Source organism: Poecilia latipinna, unplaced genomic scaffold (genome assembly GCF_001443285.1).
Source record: "Poecilia latipinna isolate Pla-1442-1.1 unplaced genomic scaffold, P_latipinna-1.0 Scaffold1660, whole genome shotgun sequence".
NCBI classification, from domain to species: Eukaryota; Metazoa; Chordata; class Actinopteri; order Cyprinodontiformes; family Poeciliidae; genus Poecilia; species Poecilia latipinna.
Window position 1 is genome coordinate 119,882 of NW_015114276.1, and position 26,167 is coordinate 146,048.

General features: G+C 39.3%; 1 protein-coding gene across 1 annotated transcript in view; it reads left to right on the forward strand.

The window, feature by feature from the left end:
- The window catches only part of slco3a1a (solute carrier organic anion transporter family member 3A1a), a 39,847-nt gene extending 14,388 nt beyond the window's left edge, over positions 1-25,459 (forward strand). The window contains exons 3-10 of the mRNA XM_015059825.1: positions 18,743-18,841; positions 18,931-19,203; positions 20,224-20,388; positions 20,484-20,682; positions 22,643-22,811; positions 23,865-24,037; positions 24,151-24,215; positions 24,593-25,459. Coding sequence (XP_014915311.1) covers positions 18,743-18,841; positions 18,931-19,203; positions 20,224-20,388; positions 20,484-20,682; positions 22,643-22,811; positions 23,865-24,037; positions 24,151-24,215; positions 24,593-24,945 — 1,496 coding nt within the window. The 3' untranslated portion in view covers positions 24,946-25,459. The remainder of the gene's footprint in view (positions 1-18,742; positions 18,842-18,930; positions 19,204-20,223; positions 20,389-20,483; positions 20,683-22,642; positions 22,812-23,864; positions 24,038-24,150; positions 24,216-24,592) is intronic.
- Positions 25,460-26,167: the final 708 nt, after the last annotated feature.

The window sequence follows — 26,167 nt, forward strand, 5'->3', positions numbered from 1 at the left end:
TTCATCCATACGGCTTCCCGCGCCCCCCCTGCAATGACACGGCGCCCCCCCTAGGGGGCGCGTTCCACAGTTTGGGAACCTCTGGTTTAGACAAACAAAGCCTTTGGTTAGACTCTTGTATTCTATATGCAAACTTTAAAATCAAAGTCCTTCCTTTACGTTTTAAAGGAATGTTTCCAAGATCACTGTAGTAGTAAAAAGCTTTAAGAATACCAAAACGAAAGATACAAAGTTCTGTCATGTTATTATATGAAAAATAGATTAATTTTGCATGTAAACACATGGTACACTTTGTCAGCATTTGTCACATTTACAAGTTTTTAAAAAGTACCTTGTTGAAGATTTACTGGACTCGGGTGTATTGGTATCAAAACAGAAACACTTGTTCATTCGTTTTTCAAGTTTCACATCATTTTTTCTCTTAAAAATGAAGTTAGAAATATCACTATTACCTCTGACTGGTGATGTACGACGCCGAATGTAACGGTGGGATGCTTTTTATCTGCTGGCCATATTTACCAAACTAATTGTATTCTAAGCTAAATGTCCAGGAGAATCGTTGGTGGCTAATTGCTGTAAGTGTGCATCGGCGGTGGTTGGGGAGAGATCAGATCAGAGAATATCAAAGCAGTCTGGCGAAGAGCCATAATTACAGAGCGGGCCAGGAATGCCAACCAGCCAGCCACGAGGTGGGCCGGAGTGGGTTGAGGCGCACATGCATACCACACAGGCCTGTGAAAAACAACTCCTCCCGAGGCCTTGGCTGCCTGTTTTTACTGCATATTCTTTAGCGAGCATGTCTCACACACTCCAGCGAGATCTGCTGTGGCTCCTCACGGGAACCTCATTATGCTTACTGTCATTGCTTGAGTGGATTTTGGACCTTCTGTTCTAGAAGTGGTACGTTTTCTTCTTTGAGGGAACCTCTGCCCTGTTGCACTTTAAAAGCAGGAGCCCACCTTCAGCGTTGTTTGGGTTTGCCTCCCACTTTTAGATGCTGACACTAAATCGCAGGATAAAAGGAAATAAATATTATTGGACATGTTGCGTCAACAGGATCTCTCTCCACTGGCCCTGCTAAGTGACCTATTACTACCCTCAGCTAATTCTGGCTCTTCCCACCAGACCCCCTGACTACATAAATACACAAGCCAGGACACACATCCCAGGTTTCAGAGCTGCACACACTGTATTGCAGAGCACAGACCTCACCCAGTTGCCTCTCTTGGTTTTAAAAGCTTTTAAAACAGCTTGGGATTCCCTCATCAAACTGTAATGTAAAGTATGTAGTGCCTGCAGCTTCAGACGTGTATGACATAAATCTATTAACACAATTTGAGGACCTCTTATGTAAAATCACACACGTTTTGTACACGTGAAAGCTTTTTGTGTCTGTGTGCATAATCGATGTAGCGTACAGAAGTGGTTAGAGGGCATATGTTTCAGTTTTCTCAACTTGTTTCTCCTCATGGAGAAAAAAATAAGAATGGGTGGTAACCCATTAAACGACCTTACATATGCTGACAAATATTATTCGGTGCAAATTTTAAATATTCAGCATGAAAATAGCCATAATGTTGTTACATAATGTGATTTTGAGCATCTTCATTCTGCATAGTCTCTGTTTACTTCTCTCCTACACAATGTGCTCTCATGAATTCAGCAAAACTACCCAAAAAGCTTCCATGATTTGCATATATCTATCCCTCTGCTGTCAGATACAATAATGAAATTCGGGCTTAAAGCATGCTGTCAAGTATTCAAAGTCATAAAGTCATCCTGAGAATTGTAGGAAAAAAACAACAAAGAAAAAAAACAGCTTAGCCTTAGTTTCTAAGACTTGTGTGTTAGGATATTTGACAGCTGATATGACCTGGACAATGCTTGCAAAGAAAAAAAGCTTTATTGTTTGAATCATGTTAGTCAAAGTACAAAAAGATCCATTCACCCGGTGGTTTGGCCAAACGCCTTGAACTTTTTTTGCATATTCTTGCTACACCTCAATGGACTTCATTTGGATTTTATGAAATAGACTAACACAAACCACTCTAGCAGTGAAACAGGGAGGTGACACTGTCACAGTTACAAAATAATTTTCCACATTCATAAGTAGACACATTCATAAGTTTCATTGAATCCATCAAGAGTGTGCAAGGGCGGTCCTAGCCTGTTTGACACCCTGGGCGAACAGCATTCAAGGCGGCCCCCACCAGTCAAAGTCGTGACATAATTCCATGTGACAATCTGAATCAAGATTTGAAAACTGATTCACATATATTCTCTCCATCCACTCTGTCTGAACTTGAGCTATTTTGCAAAGAAGAATGAAGAAACAACTTTAGTCTCTAATGTGATAAGCTGGCAGAGAAATCATTAAAAACACTTGCAGCTGAGTATTACCAAGCGTTGATTCATTTGAGCTTAATACAAATACACGTCGCACTTTTCAGACTGAGTTAATTTTTTTAATGGAAAACAATAAATAATATATCCCTTTCATTCAGAAGTGTTGCTTTACTACATAAAATCTCAATGAAATATATTAAAATCTGAGGTTGTAACTTTACAACATGCTAACTTAAAAAGGATTGAAATAAACTGCCGTGTTTAGGCTATTTATTGTTCTCAGAAATAGAATTTACAAAAGTTGTATTTATTTGACAAAGCCTTTGCAGGTAAAAATCTGGGGTCTTTAAAGCCAGGCTTCGAGGGGCGGTCTCCTGCAACTTTTAGATGTCTTTGCTTCAACATACCTGAATCAAATGATGGAAGTTTTTTTTTTTGCATAACTCCAGAGAACTGGCTGCATACACTTTGATTCAAGTGTGTTAGAGCAGGAACATCTAAAGCTTGCTGGACACCAGCCCTTCAGGATTCAATTTAAAGACCCCTGGTATAAATTATTCCTTGGAGGAAAAGTTGGTCCAAACATGTACTGTGTTGCTTTCAGGCCAAATGAATTTGCTGCTGTCTCTCATTACTGAGACGGGATACAGAAGGACGGGGAAACTATGTTGAACTGGTAAAACAGCATGACAGAAAACACCCGCTAGACAAGTATTTCCTGGATTTACAGATCAAACTGTTGACAGACTGAGAGAAAATTCTATGTGATTAAGCCTGGAAAGCTTCAGCCTATATTAACCGATGATAATGATATAGATTTGCACTGAATTATTTGAAAACACCGTTTATATTCAGTTCTCGTCCACATTATGTAACGCATGTGTCATAAATTCACCCAAACTTTCCTTGCCTTATCCCTGAAGGGCGCTAAATCTGAAATCTTTATCTGTGAAGTCACCATCCGAGCTTTGGTACTTAAATTTTAAAAGTTAGTTTGTTTTTTTTTTTTCTCACACACCTCTGCTAACTGACATGTCTTCATTAACTTCTAAATACATTTTCTCTCCAATTCAGCTGTCAGTCAAATGACTAAAGCAGTTCGCCCACTTATGGGCTGCTAAGCTGCAGGAGTGTTTTCATTGCCAAACCATCTACTTTATTTAATAAGTGCATAATGACATGGTTTATATAAAAACACACTGCCTTTATAGTTTTTGACAAACAATATAATAAGTAAGCAATTATGATTATAGCCCCCTTGCCAGGAAAAGACAACACTCTACGCAACAAGACGGCAGCAGCGAACAAATTTCCTCAAGCACTGGGGAACTGAACAATAATGGCAGGCTTCAGCTTTTTAAGACCTTATCACCTTTCACTGAAAGCAGTGTCAGAGAATTTACTGAGCAAATTCTCTGATGCGTTTCTCCATTTCTTTTTGCTCTTATCTCTGCAGCCTCAGGTTTGTCGGGAAAACCGACGCCGTCCTTGAGAGTCTTGTCAACATTCCTGCTGAAGCTCTCTGACTCCAAGCGAATGCTGCAGCAGGCCCTTAATATAAGCTACTTAAACTCGAGGCATGTTAATATCATCTTGAAGGATTAGATCCTAAATGGGTTTTTCCGGTCCCGCCATAAGCTGCATGCTGAGTTTGCCTAGCAACGGTAGTATGGGTTATCTTAAGATGATAAATGGGAATGCAGCAAATGCTCATCAAACACCCGCAGCTCTTGTGCATCGCTGTAAAGCACAGTACAGTGTGAGCTTGGTGTTTCCACCGCAGCCCTGCTGTTCTGCAAGCTGAGTGACCCAAAGGTGCTCGCGGGGAGCTGCAGGCCGGGATTGAGAGGCTAGCCTCACTCGCTCAGCTTGGTTACATTTTCCGGAAGATGTCTTAAGTGTGAGAAGGCAGGGAATATCAGCTTGTTAGAGAAAATGTTGTCGTAGAGGGGGGAACAATGCTGGTACGTACTCAAGACAGTGAGGTCATCTACACAATTCGGAGTCTTCTCATATGGTGAATAACTGTTGAAAGATTAATTAAATCTAAACACAAGGAAGTGGAATGTTGAGATCATTGTCTTATCAGTATTACTTATAAATGGAAAATTATGGTTTTGTTTGTTGTTGTTTTTTAGCTGATGATGTGTCAGATACATTTTAGTAGTCTGTATATTGTATAAATACAAATAAGCTGTTTGTTTTGTGTTGATTTTGTGGCTCTAAATAAGTTTCGTATAGCTAGACCAAAGACAAAAATGGCAGTAAGGGTTGTAAAGGCTGCTGATCCCTGTGCTAATTTGAGAAAAGTCAATAGCGTCCAGCAGTGTTTGGCTCCTGAAAGCTTTGGCCGATCTGGATACTCAAGCTTTGCTCGTCCATATGATGCGTTTTTTTGTTTCTTTGTTTGTCTGTTTTTAAGCCTTTCTAATTCTGAGGTGGAAAATGCTTCTTTTTATGTTTGCATACATTTAAGTTTTCATTCATTTTAAACTGTGCTTTAAAAAGTTTGTGTGAAATTATCCAGTTCAGGTTGAATCAGTCTTAGTGTTTTCTATTTTCAGCTATGATCAAATGCAGTCAAGACCTGCTGAAAATACGTGAAATAGTCCTTTCGTTCAAAGACAATAGGAACATGTCACTCTGTCACAGTTGGTTTTGTCTGCTGCTGCTGCTGCTGCTGCTGACCGAGAATGCTACCACCCAAACAAATTAGCATTGATAGGACTTCTTCGGTTCTTTTGTGGTCGAATGTTGTCAGTAGCATATGGTCATGTGAGATAAAATACATTACAACACTGTAATCAAGCAGCCGGCTTTCATTGATGATTCAGATCATTGTGCTGTGTTTTAGTCTAAATAGCTGCTTGCTACACTGTGAGCCTGGTTATTTAGTGTGACAAGTCTTTGATCCTTAGTTGGATCATCAGGACACTGAGAAAGTGTGTGAGCGCTAAATGGGTCAAACCCCTGTATGATCTGGATCATCACAGATGACAATTATGACACCCTCTGGTCATATCATCACAGCCTATTAAACTAGATGTGAAGGCTTCTGGCCTTTGCCAAGATTGTTAATAATCAGTTTTCCATCTGCTACTATCAGTGCAGGCTGAAAAGACTGAAAGATGTTGTGTTTAGCTTCCTTTTCTTTTTTTTGGCCCAAGCATGCCTTTGACTCCTTTTAGTCTTTATTATGAATTCATGTAGCCTATGCAAACCTTACTGTGGTGCCAGACAGTCTACTTGAATCAATCTGGGTCAGGCTCTGTCACTGCTGATTAAAAAGGGGATTTTTTTTTTTATGTCATCCATTGAAGGAGGAGCCCGGGGATAAGGGTGGGAGGAAACAAATCATAAACCCAGTAGCATCAGGAAACTGTAACCACAGAAACAGACTGTTATTTGGCTGTTGCAACTGTCAAGGATACGTCCATCACTCTGCTTTTCAGATCTTCACTGTTTAAAACAAACAAGGACTTATCTAATGTGCTTGTGACCTTCCATGGATGCAACTGCTCATTAAAAAAAGCCCCTGATCTTAGCAAGTGAGCATGTAAGCAGTATTTATATATCCACCGCCAAGCCCCGGGCCTAATTGATTGGATGGTCTCTAAGAGCTTTGTGGACCTCTTGGATTACTGGCAGCATGGTCAGTACTTAACCCCCATATCAGTAATAGTATTGTGTTCAACATAGCTGTAGCTTATTAAATGGACTCTGATCAGTAGGTGATATCAGACAGACTGATATCACCTACTATCAGTCACTATATATCACCTTGGCTGTTGGAACTGTCAAGGATATCTACTACGTTTGTTATTTGTAACAAACAAAATATGTTTTTTTTTATTTTTCTCCATTGAAAAATAACAAACATATTTTATGTTTTCCAATATATAATTAAATGTTCTCTACTTGTTGAGTGTCTGCTTACAATTGTGACAATTCAGTTCAAATTTTGAAATTGAATTGAATTGAATTGACCATGTGGAGTTGGGTAATATTAAAAATATATATATTTACACTGGAATAGTATTTTGATGATCCTGCAAACTTAGCTTGACTGATTGTTAATCACATTAATTTGGGGACATTTTTGCTTAATTAGAGAATAATTCCTTCCTATTTTAATATAATGTGAATATATTCAATGTGAATTTATATTTTTTCTTCTTTTGTTATAATAATTGTTTTCCCACAAAATATATGTGATAATCATAATTTCCTGCAAAAAACTAACCAAAATAGATGAGTAAATTTCTTGGTGTTCACCTGGACAACAGATTGGACTAAAGTTGCTACAGTAAAATTTGTAATTGTAACTTCAACTGTGGAAAAAATTCAAGTAGAAAGTGTACTTTTGCAAGGCACCTCCAGCTATTGCTCTAAACCCACTAGCTATAGGTTTGTTTGTTTTTTGTTGTTTTTTTTTTCCCTTCAAAAACACCTATTTTCTGCTCTTCAGCACCGATTCCATTTAAAATCCATCTCCTCAGCATGTAGCACAGTTTTTGCAGCATTATATTTGAGCCAGACATGTTGGTGTACAATCAGTTGCACTTTATGAGCCCACTTCTCTCGTTTTCCTGGGAAAAGAGGGGAAAAAAACAGGCTGCTGGCATCTCTGTCCTGATAATTAGGCCAAACCACCTGCAGAGGAAGCTGTTACCAGCTGCTGTCAAACAGTCTCAAACCTCTTCCTGCTCTCTGTCTTCAATGGAGCAGCTGCAGCTCTCCACCAGTGTAATGTTCTGATGCTTTAGCCTCTGCCTCCATCCCACCAACACAGCCACCCAACAATTGAGGCTGTGTGAGGCTCCATACCACTTCCAGCATCTGAAGATGGTTACAAACAGCTCACTGTGTGGCCGGCCCTCGCTCTGCCGCGTTAACTTTCTCTTACTGACCCTCCATCACTGTCCCCTTCTGTTGCTTTCCGTTTCTTTTCCTCATTTGACCCGGCGTTCACGCGGCTGGCTGTCTGGCCAAGACCTCGGAGCGTCCAGTATCACACCGCTGCTCAGTTTGGAAACATGCCCAGCCTTAGCGTGTAATCTTATGACTCAGGGAAGTCATCAGCATTGTTATGACTGGAGTCGATGCTTGCACCACATATCAGTTAAAAATCTCTTGATGACCACCTTGCAAGTGAAGCGAAGACTTGTAGCGATGATTTGAGCTGTACTTATATCTGCAAGTAATGTCTGGTTAAAATGACAGTTGTTGCATTAATTATGAGTTTGTGTTGTGATTCAGGCAACGAAAACTATTCGACTTTGGTCAGTGGAATCTAACGCTGGATCCGTTTAGGTTATTGAGGACTCTGAGCAGTTCCTAGACTAATTTTATGTCACAAAGCTAATTGGAATTAGAGATTAGGGTACTCCATGTCAGATTAAAGGGCCTGATTGGCATTGACCTTCAAGGTGAGAGGAGAAAGCGATTACAAACATGAGATTTGACTCATTCTTGTCATTTTGAGCTGCAACAGGTGTTCACCGCATTGGATTAAAAACTCCAGGACTCACTTCATTCTGCACTGTTTTAACAGAACACAAAACGTCCGTCTACAGATGACTGCCTCAGTTTTGTGGTTTAAGTTTTGTTGTTGTTTTAAGTCACAAAACAGAAGCATAGCAATGTTGAAAGCATTTTGAAGCCATACAAGTGTTAAAATAAATCTTAATAATTTTTCAAGTAATAGTTTTTACTCAAATTCATTTTTTATATGTAAGTAATTTCATAATTTTGAGAACAAAAAATTAGGATATATACAGACTCGGTAAGAAAGTGTGCCCCAACCAGACTTCCTTTCCCTTAAAATATCTACTATCTCTATAGTCCACTTCATAAATGTTTTGGGGCCAGATGTTGATTTTTAGATTACAAAATCATTTATATCTGTGAAAGGCCCTTTGTTTGTCTTTTTCCATCCCACCACAGGGTGTTTTGGCAAAAATCATTTTTTCTCTTCATTGTCATCTAAAGGACTTAGGCGGCTCTGCTGTCGCAGCCAATGAATTATAAACTAGGACAAAGATCTGCTAGGCACAGAGGATTGCTTTTGTTTTGTTTATTTATTTTTTGCTTCTTAGAGCTACTTCATTATTTCCTTAGATGGACTGCAAGGCTTTTGTGACATAAATATCATCATGTGTACCAATCCTTGTGGATCGTTTGGACAAACTGAATGTGCAGATTACGTAGGACTGCAACTTCTGAACAAAAGCATGACGCATACAAAGTTAAACACTATCAGCAATATAAGAATGTCTTGTCTTAGTTCTAAAGCTGCAGAACTTTATATAATTTCCAAAATTGTTTTTTTAGGTTCTATTTTAGCCCCTTATTTTTCTTGGGCTTAGCAAATGCATTGTGTTTTCAAATCTATTGTGTAGTTGTTGCGTAATAATAGTGAGGCCAAAAACTTCAGAAATAGTGTTTAAAGTGTCTTTCTATATTTCTAACCATATGTTCATCATCGAACCATCTGATCATTCATTCATTCATTCATTCATTCATTTTTTGTTTATCATCCATCCATTCTCTTCCGTACACTCTGAAAATTAAACAAGCACCATTCATTTCTCTGAGTTAGTTGACCGGCTAATTAACCAACTAACACCCGCATGTTAAACTATAAATGGGTATTTCACAATGCAAAGTATGTAAAGCGTGGATGCTGGAAGTCCTGGGCTGTCCTTTGGATCCTTAAAGTTGGAGAGTGGTTGTAAAAAAAAAAAAAAAAAAAAATAGAGAAGCAGATATTTGTTTAATTTTGACAAAAGGACTGAGTTTCACAAAAGATTGCAGAAGAATATTGACTGTTGAAGACTGTTGAAACAAAAATCAGGCTCATATTTCAAAATGGTCCACCAGCAGGATTCTTATTGGTTCCCATCAGGAGCCGGCCGGCTGCAAGGTGTTGCTAAAATGCGCTAATGACATAATCTTGATTGTCCTTAAATTGAGACAAAGTTCAGTCTACCATCAGGTTGTTTAGGAAAAAAAGACTTGCTAAAAGCCTGCGCATAAGCCAAGTCCATGACGGACTTTGTTCTGCAGTAACCTCACTGCTCATCCTCAGAGGGTCAAAAGGCTAATAGCATTAAACATGCCCTCAGGCTGCAGTTTTTATTCAGCAACCATATGGCATCAGTGAAACTGTTTCAACCCTTATCTGCTGTGGTTGAGATGGGAATGTCACACAGTTTTTTTTTACTGTCTGATTATGTCTTCCTGTGTGCCAATGGCCAGTTTGAAATTTTAGATGATTTGTCGTAAGCGGAAGTTAATGTCGGATGATCCTGACGTAATGGCATTTGAATGTGAGTTGAGAGCCGGCGATAAGCTTTGGCATGTTATATAGGTCATGACTGTGTGCACTCAACAGGGTTACCACAGGATACGGCAAACCTGTGTACCTCTTTTTGTATGTTTTGTTATTTTGGATATTCCAATCTCATAATCAATTAAAGCCTCATTTTTAAAAACTCATTTAAGGAACTTATTTGAAAATTTTACTGCAAAGATACCAGTATAAATACCTTTACTGTTATGGTGGGGCTTAAAGTTTGCAGGGTACAAAGAAGCTCTTGTGTGTTTTTAAAATATCCAGATGGTGAAGATTTTTTTTTTTTTTTATGAGAGATTTTAACCTTGATTCTTAAAGCCTCTAAGGTGGGTCGAGGCTTTGCTTTCCTTGGTGAAAGCTGCTGTCTAATTCTGTTATCTCTGAAATTTGGGAGACTTAATCTCTTCTGTACTTCATCGAAATAGACCTTGCCTTAGAGAAGAAAAGGGTACAACTTTTACCTGCTCATGTTCTGACTGCATGAGTTTACAGGCTGGATGTCCCGTTCTGATTTGCTTAAATTAATTATTTTTGATCAACCTTTTTTGTCGATTTAGATGGATGCTTGGTCTCATTGTGATCCTTAAAAATATTTTCTGTCTTCATCTTGAAGTTCCTGTAGATTTTATCTAGATTTAGGTTTTATCTGAGCCTATTTTTTTGTCGGGAAAAATCTAAAACTGTTCTAGAAAACCCACTCTGTTCTCAAGATATAACCGGTGTTCTTGCATTCTTCTAAACTATATACTGTTATCTAGCAGATGCAAATTTGCTAATCTCAGGAGGATTTGTTGATATCAAATCAAAATGTGCTTCAGAAATGCTTGGTGTATATGCTTGTGCAATTAGACACAATTTAATAAACAACAAACAGAACATACATTACATTAACTATGGGAAACAAGTTTTAAAATAATTTATTACTGTCTTATTTTATAACATCAAAAAAAAAACCCTGTTACATTAACATGGGAGTGAACACTTTTGAAAGCCACTCTACATATGAAAAAGGGACTTTTTACTCAGTTTAGTCTGTACTGCCACATATCCTGTCGGGTAGATTCATGTTTCCTGTCGTTCAGTGGTAGTGACTCTTGGTGTTAAATAAAAGTATCTTGTGTTGTCAGAAACATGTTTGCGGCTCCTAAATAGTTTTAGAGAAATGTGAGATCAGAATGTTTTCATTCCTGTCGGCGTGAATAAGGGGACAGTAACTTTGAGTCTAGATGGTTAGATGAAAAACAATAGACGTGTCTGAAACGTCTTCCTGAGGTGGATCAAAACCACTTTTGATCTTTTGCAAAATACGGTGTATTTCAAGACTATGGTAATATCTATTTATATAATTTAGAGAGAGTAGATATTTCTATTATTATGTTTGAGAGACAATAAAATGAATGCAGGTAAGATGGGGGAAATTGTGAACTAGTTTCTATGTATGATAAAGTCCACATTCATTTTCTCACATACATCCTGCAAAATAAGGATTATACAATTACGATCTTTATGTAGTCTTTCCATTTCTGCCCCTCATCAAGTTAAAGAAATAATACCTTTTAAGGAAAAATGGGTTTTCTATTTGGAGCAAATTACTCTATGCAGCATTCAGTCTTTAGAAAGTCAGTCAGTTGCCTCCATATATGATGATTTCTTTCACAATTTAACTGACAAAGGAAATGACATCAACATATTGTTTGTTACAGTTGTCTATTTCTCACTTCTTCATCTTTAGGTCGGTCTAGTTGACTCTTATCAGTCCACACATTATTCATTTAGAAGTTGTGGTATGTGTTTTATATAGACCAGAAGTAGTGACATATTTAAGGCCTACCATCGTTCTTGACGGAGCTTTTTTTTGTGAGAAACCATGCAAAGGTTGAGAAAGTGGCTATTTAAGGCATTCAGAGTGAAGCGTGTCACCAGTTTCTCACATTTATTGTAACCATTCAAAGCAAGTCAGTTATACAGAAACAGCTAATGTCACTGGCTGAAAGCTGAGATGGCACTGCTTCAGCAAGAAGCCCAAGTCTCCTTTTTTTTGCTACCTTTTAGATAGTTTCAGTGAGAATTAATAAACAAGCCACTTTCTGTAACATCACCAGAAAACATCAAAGATTGACGTTGAGTTTGCATGGATAGAAAGTCATTAAATTTACAGGTTCACCAAAATAATTTAAGATATGAAAAATACAACTTGTTGTAGCCAATTAGAGCACAAATATACATATAAACAGAATCAATGCTTCTGTTACTCACGTTTATTCTGCTGACGTCTCGTAGAACTTTATAGTAATTTCGATGATACGTTTTGTTTAACAGAGGAATGGCTAGTTTTGCTAACACCAGTTAACAAGTTAACCTTAAGTATATTAACACAAGTTAATGTACGTCTGTATGAAAACTATACATGGACGGTGACTAAATTACTTTATTCCTATGTTTTGACAGTAACCAGCCAACGATATTCACTTGTTGAAAAGATAAATGCTGCAGAAACTCACTAATATTTGATATTTTGAGTCAAATTCGTGCTTGGACATGTTTGAGTTAGGAATCTACATTTCGTGAACCTTCCAATCAGGAGGGTAGGTTGATGCTCAAAGGGAAAGGCCTTTGAAAAGCCTGTGAGATTTAAAGTGACACATGTCATTATCAGGAAGACATCTTTAGGGATAGCAATTAATAGAAATGAGCACAGATAGTTTGTTTTAAAACCAATCAATCAAATTTGTAAATTAATTATTCAGACTTGTTTTACATTCAGAATGTAAATGGCTTTGTATTGTGGCTAGGTCGTCTTTTTTTAATTTTTTTCTTTAAATTTGCTTACAAATTTGCGTGACGCACAAATTTCACACAAAAATAGCAGGCACTGTAGTAAAAACATTGTTTATTACAGCAGCAGAGGTGAAAGACTTGATTGTTGCTGCTTGAGTTTTTGGCCAATATGAGATTATTATACTGGAAATGGCAGCAATGCTTTCCCCTCCTCTTACTACTAGTTGTGGCTTCTCAGCTTTAGGACTTAATTCTTGGAGACAGTAGTTTTCATGAACTGCTTTTAAGCAGAAAAGTCTCATAGTATTTACTACTAAAAGTAAGTCTATCTGAAAGTAGCTGTATTCAGTCACTCTAACCCAGGAGACCAATCTCCAGCTGCCTATTATTGATTATGTGACAAAACTTGTGTTCAGATGAAACACTGGCTCCTGGCTTATTTTCAGTAATCATCTAGCTCATCCTCAGTTTCTTAAACTGGTCCCGGTTGTGAAAGTGACACGAGCTGCTGTCTGGCCGTCCGCATTACTCCATCCCTCGGCTCCTATTTAGCTCAGAGGATTACTGAGCCAACTTGAGTAGGATTAACAGAGGAGAAGGAGGAATACCCTTTGTGCCCTGAGAGCAGGAAATTAACTGAGAGTTAAGTTGAATTTCAATCCCGAACTTGGATAAAAAGATAGAAATGTACAAATGCGGGTTGTTTTGGAGAGATCCTTCCATAAACGCAATAAATTGGCCTCTCTGGGCTGTCGTCTGACAAAGTTATCATCTTTTCTTACATCTCAATCCTTGCTTTAATGTTCTGGGCGAATGATTAAAGCCTGATGGAGTTTCTTGAATGTGAATGTTTAATGTTTAATCTGAACTCGCTTTTCAGCTGCAGTGCAGGGGCTCTGTGATCCATCTGCTGGTTAATTAATATCTTGGAGAGGACAGGCCTCATGCACAGTGGCTCTGCAGCCCTTTCCAGCGGTTTCTGAGTAAATTAGTGAGAGACAAAAACTCTAGATGCAAGCTTTGTTATTGAATTACTTCTGACGTCCTCCCCTGAGACCATAATTCACAGCGTACTAAAAGGCTTAGGCAGAGTACAGCATGAACAAATTAGTTTGTTTTGTTCTTATCTTGTAGTGGGACTGCTGGAAGGGGAAACAGTGGGGTTTAGAAGTTGTTTGGAAAGCAGCGTATTGCGAAGATTACAGCCAGCTCCCTGTTGTTCCTCACGGAGAGTTAATGGGCTTAATTTAGATTTTCTTCTTTCCTGCTTAATCCTGCTTTGAAATACGCAAAATGTGTCCCTTTGGCACATGTGCAGGCAGGTTGTAGTCTTATCAGTAAAGTGCGGACAAAAACAAGGGTGGCTTTTATAGAGAAAAATATCTGAAGCATTGGGATGACGGGTAGAGAGAGTTGGGGAAGGTGAAGGTGTGGGGTTGCCAAACAGAGGCTGTTTTACAACCCAGATAAAATTAGTTTATAGTTAGCTGCAAACTATAACTAGTTTGATGGGAATCTTCAGTTAGGCATGGTAGCTTCCAAATCTTAGCTGAGGTTTTACTAAAAATGAATAAAACAGTTTACCTATTGTATCGGGCAGTCAGCATCAAGTCCAAAACATGTAGATCTGTTGACAGTGAGATTACGATCATTTACCAGTTGCACAAATGCAAATCTTTCTCTACAGTTCTACAGATACATAAACGTGACAGAGAAACAATGAAAGAGTCTGTTTATTGCGTCTAACTCTGTTGTGAGACTTCTGTAATCGGCTTAGCTCCATGTAAAACGGCAAGTTTCTCAGCAAATTTGATCTTAAGGCATCTAACAAGACAAACCGGTCCAGTTTATACAGGTTACAATTCGGTTGAAATTCAGATTAATCAATTTAATTCTAAGATAACTTTGTCATATAATCAGTTCAGATCCAGTGATGTGCATTTACATTTATTCATTTTGATAATACAATTGAAACGCAGTTAATCAATAACTACCGGTAGGTAAACAGTTATTCTTCTACAGAAGTCCAGGGCAGCATGAGCAAGCATGTGGTGACTGTGGAAAGGAACCATTATAAAAAGTTAGACACTAAAAGTTCTGTTAATGACTCTTCCAAGAATGTGCCAATTAAACACAGAATCAGTGCCTTGGAGGTCTGTTCTGTGTCAACAAACAGCATGAAAAGTACAGCAAATTAATGGAAGCAGTTCCTCAGTGAATGTTTCCATCCAGGAAAGATGCACAGCTAGACAAGGAGACTGGAGGCCAATAGTGGTTTCTGCAGCAAAGGAGGAATGGGAGCTTGCAAAAATCTTATGATAATATCTTTACCAATGAACCGCTCTGGGCAAGAAACACAAACACAGAACCACTGGGCTAGGAGTACCACCTACAGAAAAAAAAAAGTGTTGAAGCAACACAAAGTTAATAGCGCCGATAGATCCGTTGATGGCTCTGCCTAGGAATGAGGCACAACTAAACAAAGAAGCATGAGATGGGAGATAAAAATAAAAAAAAACAGTTACCAAAATTAATTGCAGCTATAGCTCCATGAAGGGTATTTTGGAAAAAGATAAAACTAAACAAAGATGCACTTACAAGATGTCTACCATGTACTTATCAAAAAAAAGAGAGAGAGGCAAGGCTAATGACTTTTTTGCTCTGTTCCGCTGGGCAATGGTTACCCTTTATGGAAATAAAAACATTGATACTACACAAAGTACATGGCAACAATGGTTTTGTTTCTCTTTGACAGAGAACATTCTTTGTCAAAAAAGAAAGTACATAAAATTAATAGTAGCCCTTTTCCACTAATGGGTCACAGGCAGACGCACCGGGCCATGTGTAGTATCAATGGAAAAATAACAGAGGCTGAGTGCAATGTTAATGGCAGCAGTAAATGAGTAGTCCAAATTACCTCCAGTAGCTGAAAACGGTTAAGCATAACTACAAAGACAGCTCAGGCTAATCTAAGCCAATCAAACTGTAAGTTTAACTAAAACGAAAGTCTGCTGTTAAAAGCAAGCAGAGTTTCTGCCTTACAGACAAAGACTGGAAGGTGGATCGCAAGAGAGAAACTTCAGAATCAGACTGCACTCTTAATTTAGGTGCCTTCACTAAATCAATGCAGTTTTACGACATCTGGGCAACATTTCAATTTGTAACTTTTGTTAGATGAGGAGAGCAGGAAGACCACGTGATCCAGTCTTGCCTTCTATCTTGCTTGAAGATTGAATTCATAAGATGAAGATGAGCACCGCCAAATTTCAAAGTCGCAGGATTCTGTTGTATTCTGGTAAAAAGCATCAAACTGTTATTATGGGGGACAATGTTATCACCTAGTGTACCGTAAAGCAACCGTGTGTTAGAACGGATGTCAGTGGAAACATTTCTCCTCCCAGTGGTCGCTGACTCGCGGTTTAGCTGGGCCATCACCTCCCTGAAGGTTTTTTTTTTTTTTTCTAACTCAATTTCCTCCTTTAGATTTCCCATGGTGCAAGCGATTGTGATGTTGTCAGCACAAGAAGACAACACTCGGTTTCTAAGGAAACTGAGCACACCAACCTCATTTGCAACACCACAGGCAAATGTGGTTGTCGCATTGTGGGTGCCCTTCTTTGGTTTTTTTTTTTTTTTTTTTTTTTTTGTCTTCTCTGGAAGCGCTGCTAACCTGCATTATCTGTGGTTTTCAGTGAAAACTCTTCTTTTGTCTCGCTGCCACAACAATGCTTTCTTGTTCATCAGTTTGCGTTTGGACTTCAGTGTCTTTCGGGGGTGTTAACCGGTTTGTTTGTTTTTTGTTTTTTTGTACTTCTTGTCGTTGCGTCTTGTCCATGTAACAGAATCTCAGAAGCTACCGTGATGAGGAAGGAGGTTGAGACGTGTACGTGCTCTGGCGCCTCGTGGATGCATCTGTGTGTACTCGTTTCCGTGCTGGTTTCGCTGTCGACAACAAACGTGTTTCAGTTGTGGTTGCGCGAGACGAAAAGGACGAGTGTTCCCATCCCATTTCTTTTTCCACTCGAAGGAGCTGTCTGTAGCACGTGTGTTGCTACCGAGCTCCTCCTCGTGAATTTGTGAGTCATTTCCTTCATGTGAAAAATAAACTATGATGTGATTGAGGGCGCGTTTATGTGACTGCGTCGCCTCCCTTCCCAAGTGGGTGGTCAGGGCAGGAAGCAGACCATTGAGTTTACTCTTGGCACCAGGAGAGCAACACAAAGCTTAGTCACAGTTTCCGTGCTTCATTAAGTGGCTGCTTCTGGAATCAGATGCTAAGAACAGCGATCAGCAGCCAACTTGAGGCCAGTGAAATGAATTTGTTTTGGCTTCTGCGCAGCCATCGATTGTCTCCGTTTGCTAGACATCTTCCAGCCCTCCAAAGGAAAGTCTTGTATTGCCGCACATCAGAGGAGTTAAAAGCCCGGGAGGAAAATTTGCCTCCCAAATTGAGCTTGGGCTCTTCATTATCTTCCTGCAGTCTGAGTCACAGGTTCACGCTTGCGACCCGCTCTAATTAGAATTTCGGATCAAGCTCAGAGATTTCATCTTCGACTTGCCCGCTGGAGGAGATAGGGGACCTTGTCTGCCGCTATGTGTCTTTCTCTTCCTACATGTGGTTTAATTCTGGGTGCTCAGTTCAGTTTTGAGGGGGACAAAAGCATGGGAGCATCACCGACAGCACTTCTCATGCTACACTTGCCTCTTGGTTTTTTACACCAGCTGATTTGATCTTTGCTGACAGTCGAAACAGTTCCCTGTTTGGAGTATTGCTTTCTCACTTTACTTTTTTTAAACAAAGGTATTTTAAAGTTGAACGCAACACTTAATTAATCAGCAAATTCATAATTCTGGCTTGAGGATGTTGAGTTCAGTCTGTTTGTTGGACCTGCATGCGTTATGTGGGCTGTTTATGCAGTTAAATGATGCTGAGTTTGATAGCCAGCTTAGCCCTACGTCCTGAATGCTAACATTAACCTAGCAGTTAGCAGTTTCCTGGCAGGTTTTGTAATATTGTGGGGTTCTGTTTTAGGGCTGTACGATATTACGAAACCTTGCAATGATAATATCAGTAGAGAGATTTGCCTGTTTTCTTCTTTCCGCTTCTCGCCATCTGTGACTCTGTGAAAATTGACATTTGTGTCCACTGCATCTGCTGCCGTCAAACTCAGTCCAACAGGCAAAATATTACATTAGCATGAGCGACGAAAGTTCATAACACTTAGAATATATTAGTCAAGAATTTTTGCACCTTGAGCAATCCCCTAGCAAGCCCTGTTCTATATTTTGTGCAGCTGCACATGAATTAATGAGAGTACAATTGAAAAGTTAATTATACTGTTAATTATACTTTAGTTGTTCACTTCAAAAGGTTGAACTCAAATATTACACACACTATATGATGCATTTCAAATATCGATTTCTTTAAACTTGAATGAACATTTCTGAAAATTAGAATGTTGTGTAACACTAATGTCTACTTTCTAGTAGAAATGTTGTGTATACAGCATATGCACTCCAGACTTGATGTGGGCTGCATTTGCATGGATCACCATATCAGTGGGGCGAGGCATGGAGGTGATCAGCCTGTGGCACTGCTGAGGTGTTCAGGAAGTGGACAGTACTTGTCTACTTCACAGACAAGTATTGTCTAAGAAGTTGACAATACTTCAAGCGCAGTGATGCTGTGGTCAGTAAACCAGGTGATGGTACTTGTGCGAATGGGTGCACAATGAAATCAACATCAACAGAAAGCTTGTCAGCAGAGGGAAGCATGAAGAGCTTTAAAATGTTTTGATGGAAAGCTGCTATGTCTTTAGACTTGTTAAAATTGCAGAAATTTCACCCTGGACCCTTCTTGTGTCAGCTCTGGCTCAGTAGCGTGTTAATACAAGCAATGCCACTGTGAATGGCATTGCTTGTGAATCTTTGATCAAACATTGTGGAGGGGGTCAGTGACTTTCAGTTCAGCAGATTTCTCCGTAATTGTATTAAATATCCATCCTTTTCATGTAAAGAAAAGAAACGTTTTTTTTTTTTTACTTTTCTTACTTGTACGTTTTAATTATCACAGTGTGCAGAAACACAAGCTTGACATATACTCTGCCGTGAACATAATGAATTTAATTTTAAACTGAATCAGTGAAATAAATCACACTTTTGATTAATGTGTAAAGCCATATACGTCACAACAGCTCTGACTAATGTGAATAATTTAAAAAGTTGTTTAAGTAATCAAAGTCTGTGCTTGTCCCTTTGCAGGAATCCTCTTCTCTACGCTGGTGTTCGGACCCGCATGTGGCTTCATCCTCGGATCCGTCTGCACTAAATTCTATGTGGACTTCATCTTCATAGACACTAGTGAGTTCAGTGGTCTAGGTTTTTTTTTTTTTTTTTTTTTCCGTTTCTCTCATACAGCTCATTGACTTGTTACGTGCCTCTCATCACAGGTAAGCTGGGCATCACTCCAGATGACCCGAGGTGGATCGGGGCCTGGTGGGGAGGCTTCCTGCTGTGCGGTGCCTTATTGTTCTTCTCGGCTATCCTGATGTTCGGCTTTCCTCACTCACTGCCAACAAGGGAGAGAGACGAGGGAGCTGAGAGCGAGCAGGTCATGCTGCCCCCTTCTCTCAGCCAAGAGTATGACACTCCGAAGCCCAGCAACGGAGTAATGCTCAGCCATGAGCCTGCCAACAGCCCCACCTGCTGTCAGCAGCTGAGAGGTGAGCGTTCGCTTTAAACCATGTGAAATGCACACGCTTGCAACAAAGTCTTCAAACTGGGTTTTGTAAAAGTTCTCTCATTTTGTGAGAGCACACTGGCGTTTGGTTTTTTTTGGTTGTGCTTTAGAAATGAAGTGGAAGGCAAAATGTGCATGGTTTTAATTTTATTTTCAAAATAAAGAAAATAAAAAATTGCATGCATTATATTCAGCCCCTGAGGAAAGACTTTCTAGAATCACTTTTGACTTGACTTTCAGCTGCAAGTCTTTTGGAATATATTTTTTTGCAGCTTTCACCAGTACAGGTGAGAGTTTTGTGAATTTGTTTTTACCAAGTTAGATCAAAATCTAAAGAATGAACGACAGTTTTTAAGTCGTCCCACAAATCCTTTCTTGGACTTAGGTCTGAACTTTGACTGGGTCTTTGTAACACAATGCGTATTATTTATCCTAAACCATACCATTGTAGCTCCGGCTGTATGTTTATGATCATTGTTCTGCTGCCCTACTCTCAAGTCTTTTTCTTTAACATACTTTGTTCCAAATGTCCCTTCTACCTTTCTTCATCCATCCATCCCCTGAGAAAGCATTCCCAAAGCATGATGTCTCCTCTGCCTTGCGTCATCATTTGGATGTTATATTCAGGGTGATGTCAGCTAGATAATTACATTTCTGTCTTATCTCTCCAGAACATCGTCACGTTTGCCGTGTCCTTTTTATGACTTGAGGCACATTCAATGATCTATTTTTAGTTAGCATTGTCTCTTCATTTAGGTGAACAGCCACATGTTGGTAGGTATAAAGTTGTGCCCTGCCCTTCTTTTTTAGATGATGGAGCACTCTGCTGTTTTATAGCAAAACTCTCCTCTAAACATTCAAATTTTATTTACTATCTAAGTACTTCTGGGTTATAAATCCTGTGAGTTGCTTGTTCAAACCACAACAAATCAAGAGTGCATGTCCCATTAACTAGTTTGTCATGACATTAAGGCTCATGGTGTCTAATGTGTATTACCACCAGTGATCCCTAAGGTGACAAAGCACCTGCTGTCAAACCCTGTATTTACCTGCATCATCCTCGCTGCCTGCATGGAGATAGCAGTCGTGGCCGGCTTCGCAGCTTTCCTGGGAAAATACCTTGAGCAGCAGTTCAACCTCACCACCACCTCCGCAAACCAGCTGTTAGGTCTGTTCACTGACAGCAAACGTGCATAACTCAAGCATGCATGAGTAGCTGTGAAGTAAACATTATGTGCGGAATCTCACCTTTTTGTTGTTAAGGCATGACGGCCATTCCATGTGCCTGTCTGGGAATCTTCATGGGCGGCCTGCTGGTGAAGAAGCTGAACCTCTCAGCGCTGGGAGCCATCCGCATGGCCATGCTGGTCAACCTGATCTCCACTGCCTGCTATGTCTCCTTCCTGTTTCTGGGCTGCGACACGGGCCGCGTCGCTGGAGTCACTGCACCATATGGCAACGAGTAAGAGAGTATTTAGTGATCACGGCAGGCTGGCCGGCTGTATTTGGAGTTAAGTTAACTGTGTTCATTAACTTGGTTGTTCAGTCAGTCACAGTGGCAGATGTTCCATAACACTTTGGTTATCAGCTAACCAGTACTCATTTATTTGCTTTGACTTGATCAAAGCTGCAGACACCTCCAAATAAACTAATAATAACCCTGATAATAGTTAATAGGACCACCTTTTAACATAAAACAATGAAATCTTTGCCCATCTTAGCTTTAGCTTTTTAGCTAATTTTAGCTTTTACATGGGTTTTTCCAATAACAAACCTCTGAGGCCTTTACAGAAAATTGTATATTATGCTTAGATTACACACAGAGTCCACATAGCTGCAGTCCATTTACTATTTTATTCCACTGAACTTCTGGGTATCAAATTAAATTTAAATGTCAAACCAATCAGAAAGTTTTCAGATCACTCATCTGTGACACTTTGTGGCTAAAGTGAGGTTTTTTCTTTTGCCTTACAGGAAAGCCTGTCTATTGACAGACCTTTTATTTCTGGTTTGACAACCCATAAACTTAGTTATGCAATTCTTTAATCCATTATATGGGGCCTTCAATTGACAGGAGCACAAAATGTGTCCGATAAGAAAGACTAGATGCCACAGACGAACAATGAATATTTTCAATTTCCTCAATGTAATCGTTGAGATTAAATATGTTTTGTGTCGTATGATCAATTCACTGAAATGACTTCTTGACCGAAAAAGCAGGTAACAACACAAAGCCTTCTTACCTTGGATAGCTAGACGTTATTAAAGGTGACCGGCACAGTAAAAATGCAATTCACCTCTGTTTGTTAGGGTGCAGTGGGCTTTCCATTTATATAAACAAATCTGCATCACCTCATTTCATCTATAAACAGGATTTCTATTCAGCGTGGCTTTACACTCCAGAGGGCTGCATGGACTGAATGCAAAGGTGTTATTGAGACAGACAGTAATCCCATAAAAAAGAAAAACTTTGATGAAAAAAAGAAATGCACCGACTTTCATAGATGGGTCTGATTCAGTCATTGTCAGGTTCTTCCAGGCACACAATGTTTCATTATAGTTTTAAATAAATCCTTCTGAGACTCTCAGTTCTCCTGCTTCCTGTTGCTTTTTCTGCTTTCTGTAGTGGCTTCACTGGTACATAGGAACAAGTAGTAGAGATCTGTTAATGTAGTAAAATATTATATTCCTCTATTCTAAAACGTATGAGGAAGTAAGTAAGCAAATGTATCAAATTTCAAGTACTGGTAAAGCTGCAACCTGAAAATTTGAGAAAAATACAACTAAACATGTGTTTATATTTATTAGTCAGTCTCATGTGAATGTAAGGTGAGAAATACGGAGGATTGTCACAGAAATGTAGTTTACAAGGGATCATATGTTTTACTTGCTGAAACAAATCAAACTGAGCTTTATGACCCAGTTGTAATTTCTGCTTTTGCATCAAACTGTTATTGGCTATACATCTTCATTCTAATACATCTACATATACTTTTCTGTACATCATAATAGAATAAAACATTTCTTCTAACTACATCTAATTTTTGCTTTTGGATGTAGGCGGATAGGCTTCCCCAGAGGGAAATGGTTGCATTACAACAGCATCAGCAAAGACATTTGAAGCAGACACAAGACAACTAACAATAAAAACATTTGCATGTCTTCATATGGAAATAATGTGTATGCATTCAAGTTCAGTTGTTACCGTTTCCTTCTTGTAGTCAGCATTCTTTAGACACACTGTGCTTGTGAAGGGAACTCTGTCTTGCCTTTTTGATTTCACAACCTAGACTAAACATGTTAAAAATAAAAAATAAATCTGCTCATAACAGGGTTCATTCAGGCTGTACCTTCGGTTTGGACAGACGTATCTGTTAAACACTGAGGTAAAAGTCGTTTCGATCTCCTGTGTTTCCGTTCAGGACACTAAATGTGGGTGAGAAACCGGAGGCTCAGTGCATCAGCCACTGCAGCTGCTTCACCTCGTCCATCAGCCCCGTGTGCGGCTCCAACGAGGTTACCTACCTGTCTGCCTGCTTCGCCGGCTGCACGGGGACAGGAGCGTCTCAGTCCGCATCAAACATTTCGCAGGTATTCACCACTGCCGTACAAGCTAAACACATTCCCATGTGCTGCTGTATTTATGAGGTGGGGTTTGTGGAACAAGAAGTTCGTACATCATTTTTATGTGCTCTTGTTCTGAATACGGAATGTCTATTGGGAAAATGAGTGTGGAAATCCCACACTATTTTGTTCTGCTAAATTTGCCACGGCTTCCCAGTCTTGTTTTATTCACAAATTCCTTCATGTTTAAGCATCAATTGACTGTTCTTGAGTGCCCACAAGTGGTTAGATAGTTGTTAGGCAATCTAATCAGAAACTGGGTCGAGCTGTGAGTTTCTTTTTTTTTTTTTTTTTTTTAGTTCCAAGCATCCTGAATACCTGAAGTGAAAATCTATGGCACTCTGGCTATTTTTGTGAGGGAAAAAAATTATATACATCTATAACTATTACAAGTTTATCATGACTTAGCTCAAATTAAAGGCAGACTCTTTGCCAACGGTTGGCTACAGCAAAGTAAACCGGGGTATAAAGAATGCACCTCGCTATTATCAATACCCAGACCTCACAAAAACAGATGTGTAACCTGAACATCACCTCCACACACACACACACACACACACACACACACACACACACACACACACACACACACCCAGCAGTTAGCAGGCTTTTACATTGGAGGTTAAATGTTATATCCTTTTTCTGCTTGTAGTGGCCAAGATTCGCTCTCCCCCAAAAAGTTAAGCTATGATAAATTATAATGTGCCTCAGGAGAATTGGGAATTGTGGGCAATGCTCCAAAGTTGATTAAATGATGCATTCTCCTTCTTCCAACCAGTTTAGCATTCTTTGTACTCAGTATATTACATAGTTATGTCATCACCGTGCCTATATTAGCCAGTCAAGTACTTATTTATAGCTTTTACTGTCAATGGCTGTCAATTTAAGAGAACTGCAACATGAAATGTCCTGATTCCTTTGGTTATGAGTATATTTTTACTTTATTTCCAAACATGGATGTCAATCTACAGCCCTGTGCTGTTTACAAATTAATTTTTATCTTTTTTTCCATGTTTACAGAACCTGACTGGCTGCACCTGTATATCTTCCAAAAACGGTCCTGGCACTGCTACTCCCGGGAAATGTCCGTTGCCGGGTTGCCAGGAGGTTTTCCTCATATTCCTGTGTGTGATATGTGTCTGCAGCCTTGTGGGAGCCATGGCCCAGACTCCCTCTGTCATCGTGTTGATCAGGTAAAATTTGCTGTTCAATTCGATGTGTTGGCTGAATACATCAATCAAAAGCACCTTTGAGAAATTAACATGTTATCTTTTTTATTTTTTTATTTTGTCTGCTTCCCTTCTAGGACCGTGAGTCCTGAACTGAAATCGTACGCTCTAGGAGTGTTGTTCCTTTTGTTACGACTTCTCGGTAAGAATTGACAGCAGAAGAATTTATCAGACTGTCCTGCCCTGGCTTCCTTCCTTTTCTGTTTTTATATTAAGAGAGAGAATCAAGTCAAGTCAAGTAGTTTTCCCAAAGGGAACAACTGTCAATGTTGTTGAGGTCCAGTTCATAGTTGGAATGCAGTTTTCCAACAACATAAGTGACATTAAGCTTGAACTTTTTCCAAAATATGATGACATTTACTTTGTGTAATTCAACTAAAGAACAAACAAATTTGTAAGAAGGAGAAGTATAAAAAAGAAAAAGGGTTGAATAATCTTGTTGCATTATCTGATTGGTAGCGGCTGATATTTCTCATGTCACCAGGTTTCATGACGCTGTTTGGTGTTTCTGTTTGCCAGGATTCATCCCGCCTCCTCTGATCTTCGGCGCCGGGATCGACTCCACCTGCCTTTTCTGGAGCTCCGACTGCGGCGACAAGGGCGCCTGCCTTCTTTACGACAACGTGCAGTACAGGCGCCTCTACGTGAGCCTTGCCATCGTCCTCAAGGGTGTGGCCTTCCTGCTCTACACCACCACGTGGTACTGCCTGCGGAGGAACTACAAGAAATACATCAAAGGAAACGAGGGCAACCTGACGGTGACCGAGTTTTACCCGTCCCTCAGCGACGGGCCCAAAGCCGTGGACAGGACAAAGTTTATATACAACCTGGAGGACCACGAGTTTTGTGAAAATATGGAGTCTGTCTTGTAAGAATTTTTGCTTCGTCTGTTGAGACGATAAAAGGCCATACGGGTCCGAGGTGCACTCCATGAGGTTTTTCAGAGGGTCCATTCTAGTTCTTTGAAACCGTGAGGTGTTGTCAGTGAATTCCTGCGGTGGCTCTGTGGTAGAAGACGACTCCACAGCACCTCGCTGGGTCAGTTCTGGTTGTTTACTAGTGCATGGATGATATGCTACTACGGCTATCATTGCCATATTGTTTAGGTCTTTCATGACCGAACTAATCTGTGTGGGTAAATGACAGGCGTCCTTCAGTCAGCACTGTGTTCTGTTACTCTAAAAAAAAAAAAAAAAAATGTTTTCTTCAGATGTTTTAAAAGTTGCCAAGTGTTTACAAACTAATAGCTGATGAGTCGCTGTACTTTACTTCAGAAGAGGAGAGACCAGATGCACCTGGACCAGAATGGACCGGGTGATTTTAGTGGCCTGATAGAAGTTTGGTTTTCATTTTTCTTGCTGGATCAATAAAATAAACTGTTTTTAATACTTGCTTGGACTAGACTGTAAAGTCTTGCCACATAGGTGCAATTCAGATCCAATTTATTTGTGTTTTTAACTTTTTTTTTTTTTTTTAGGACTGCAGGGTTTTTTTTCACTGCAGCAGTTTGTTTCATATCAATTTTCAGAGTGTATTCAGCCTAATTTGTCTTAAAAGGGATTCAACATATAGGAATTTATATAAATAAGTAAATAGATATTGTTTATATATTGTTTTCTGCACCCAGTGGAGATGCAGAGATGAAAATCTATAGTAATTATTTTATGTGGTTCAGAATTTGTGTTAAGATTAGGAATCACATGATTGGTTCATTAGGCCCAGGATGTTTTATTAGATCATATGTGAGCTAAGAGCTAATAATTACATTTTTGTGATGTGTCTGTCTTATGTCACAAATGATTTATGAATATTTATATTGAGGATTAAAGTATGGTTCACTATTGTGAACAAAAGGTGTTCACACTCAGCCTGTAGTGTTTAGCATAAAGACTGCAGAAACAATTCTGTGGAATTGGCTCACTAAATGAATGGTGAGCTTATTCCTGTATTTAAACCTAACGCAGCACTTCAGTTCACTCCACTAGTCTCTTTGCAGTTACAGTTTTGTCCCTTTCTTACACTTTTTGTATGGCAACATATCATTTATTTTACTCTGGAAATAAATTATTTTTCAGAAAACTCAATCAAACTTGA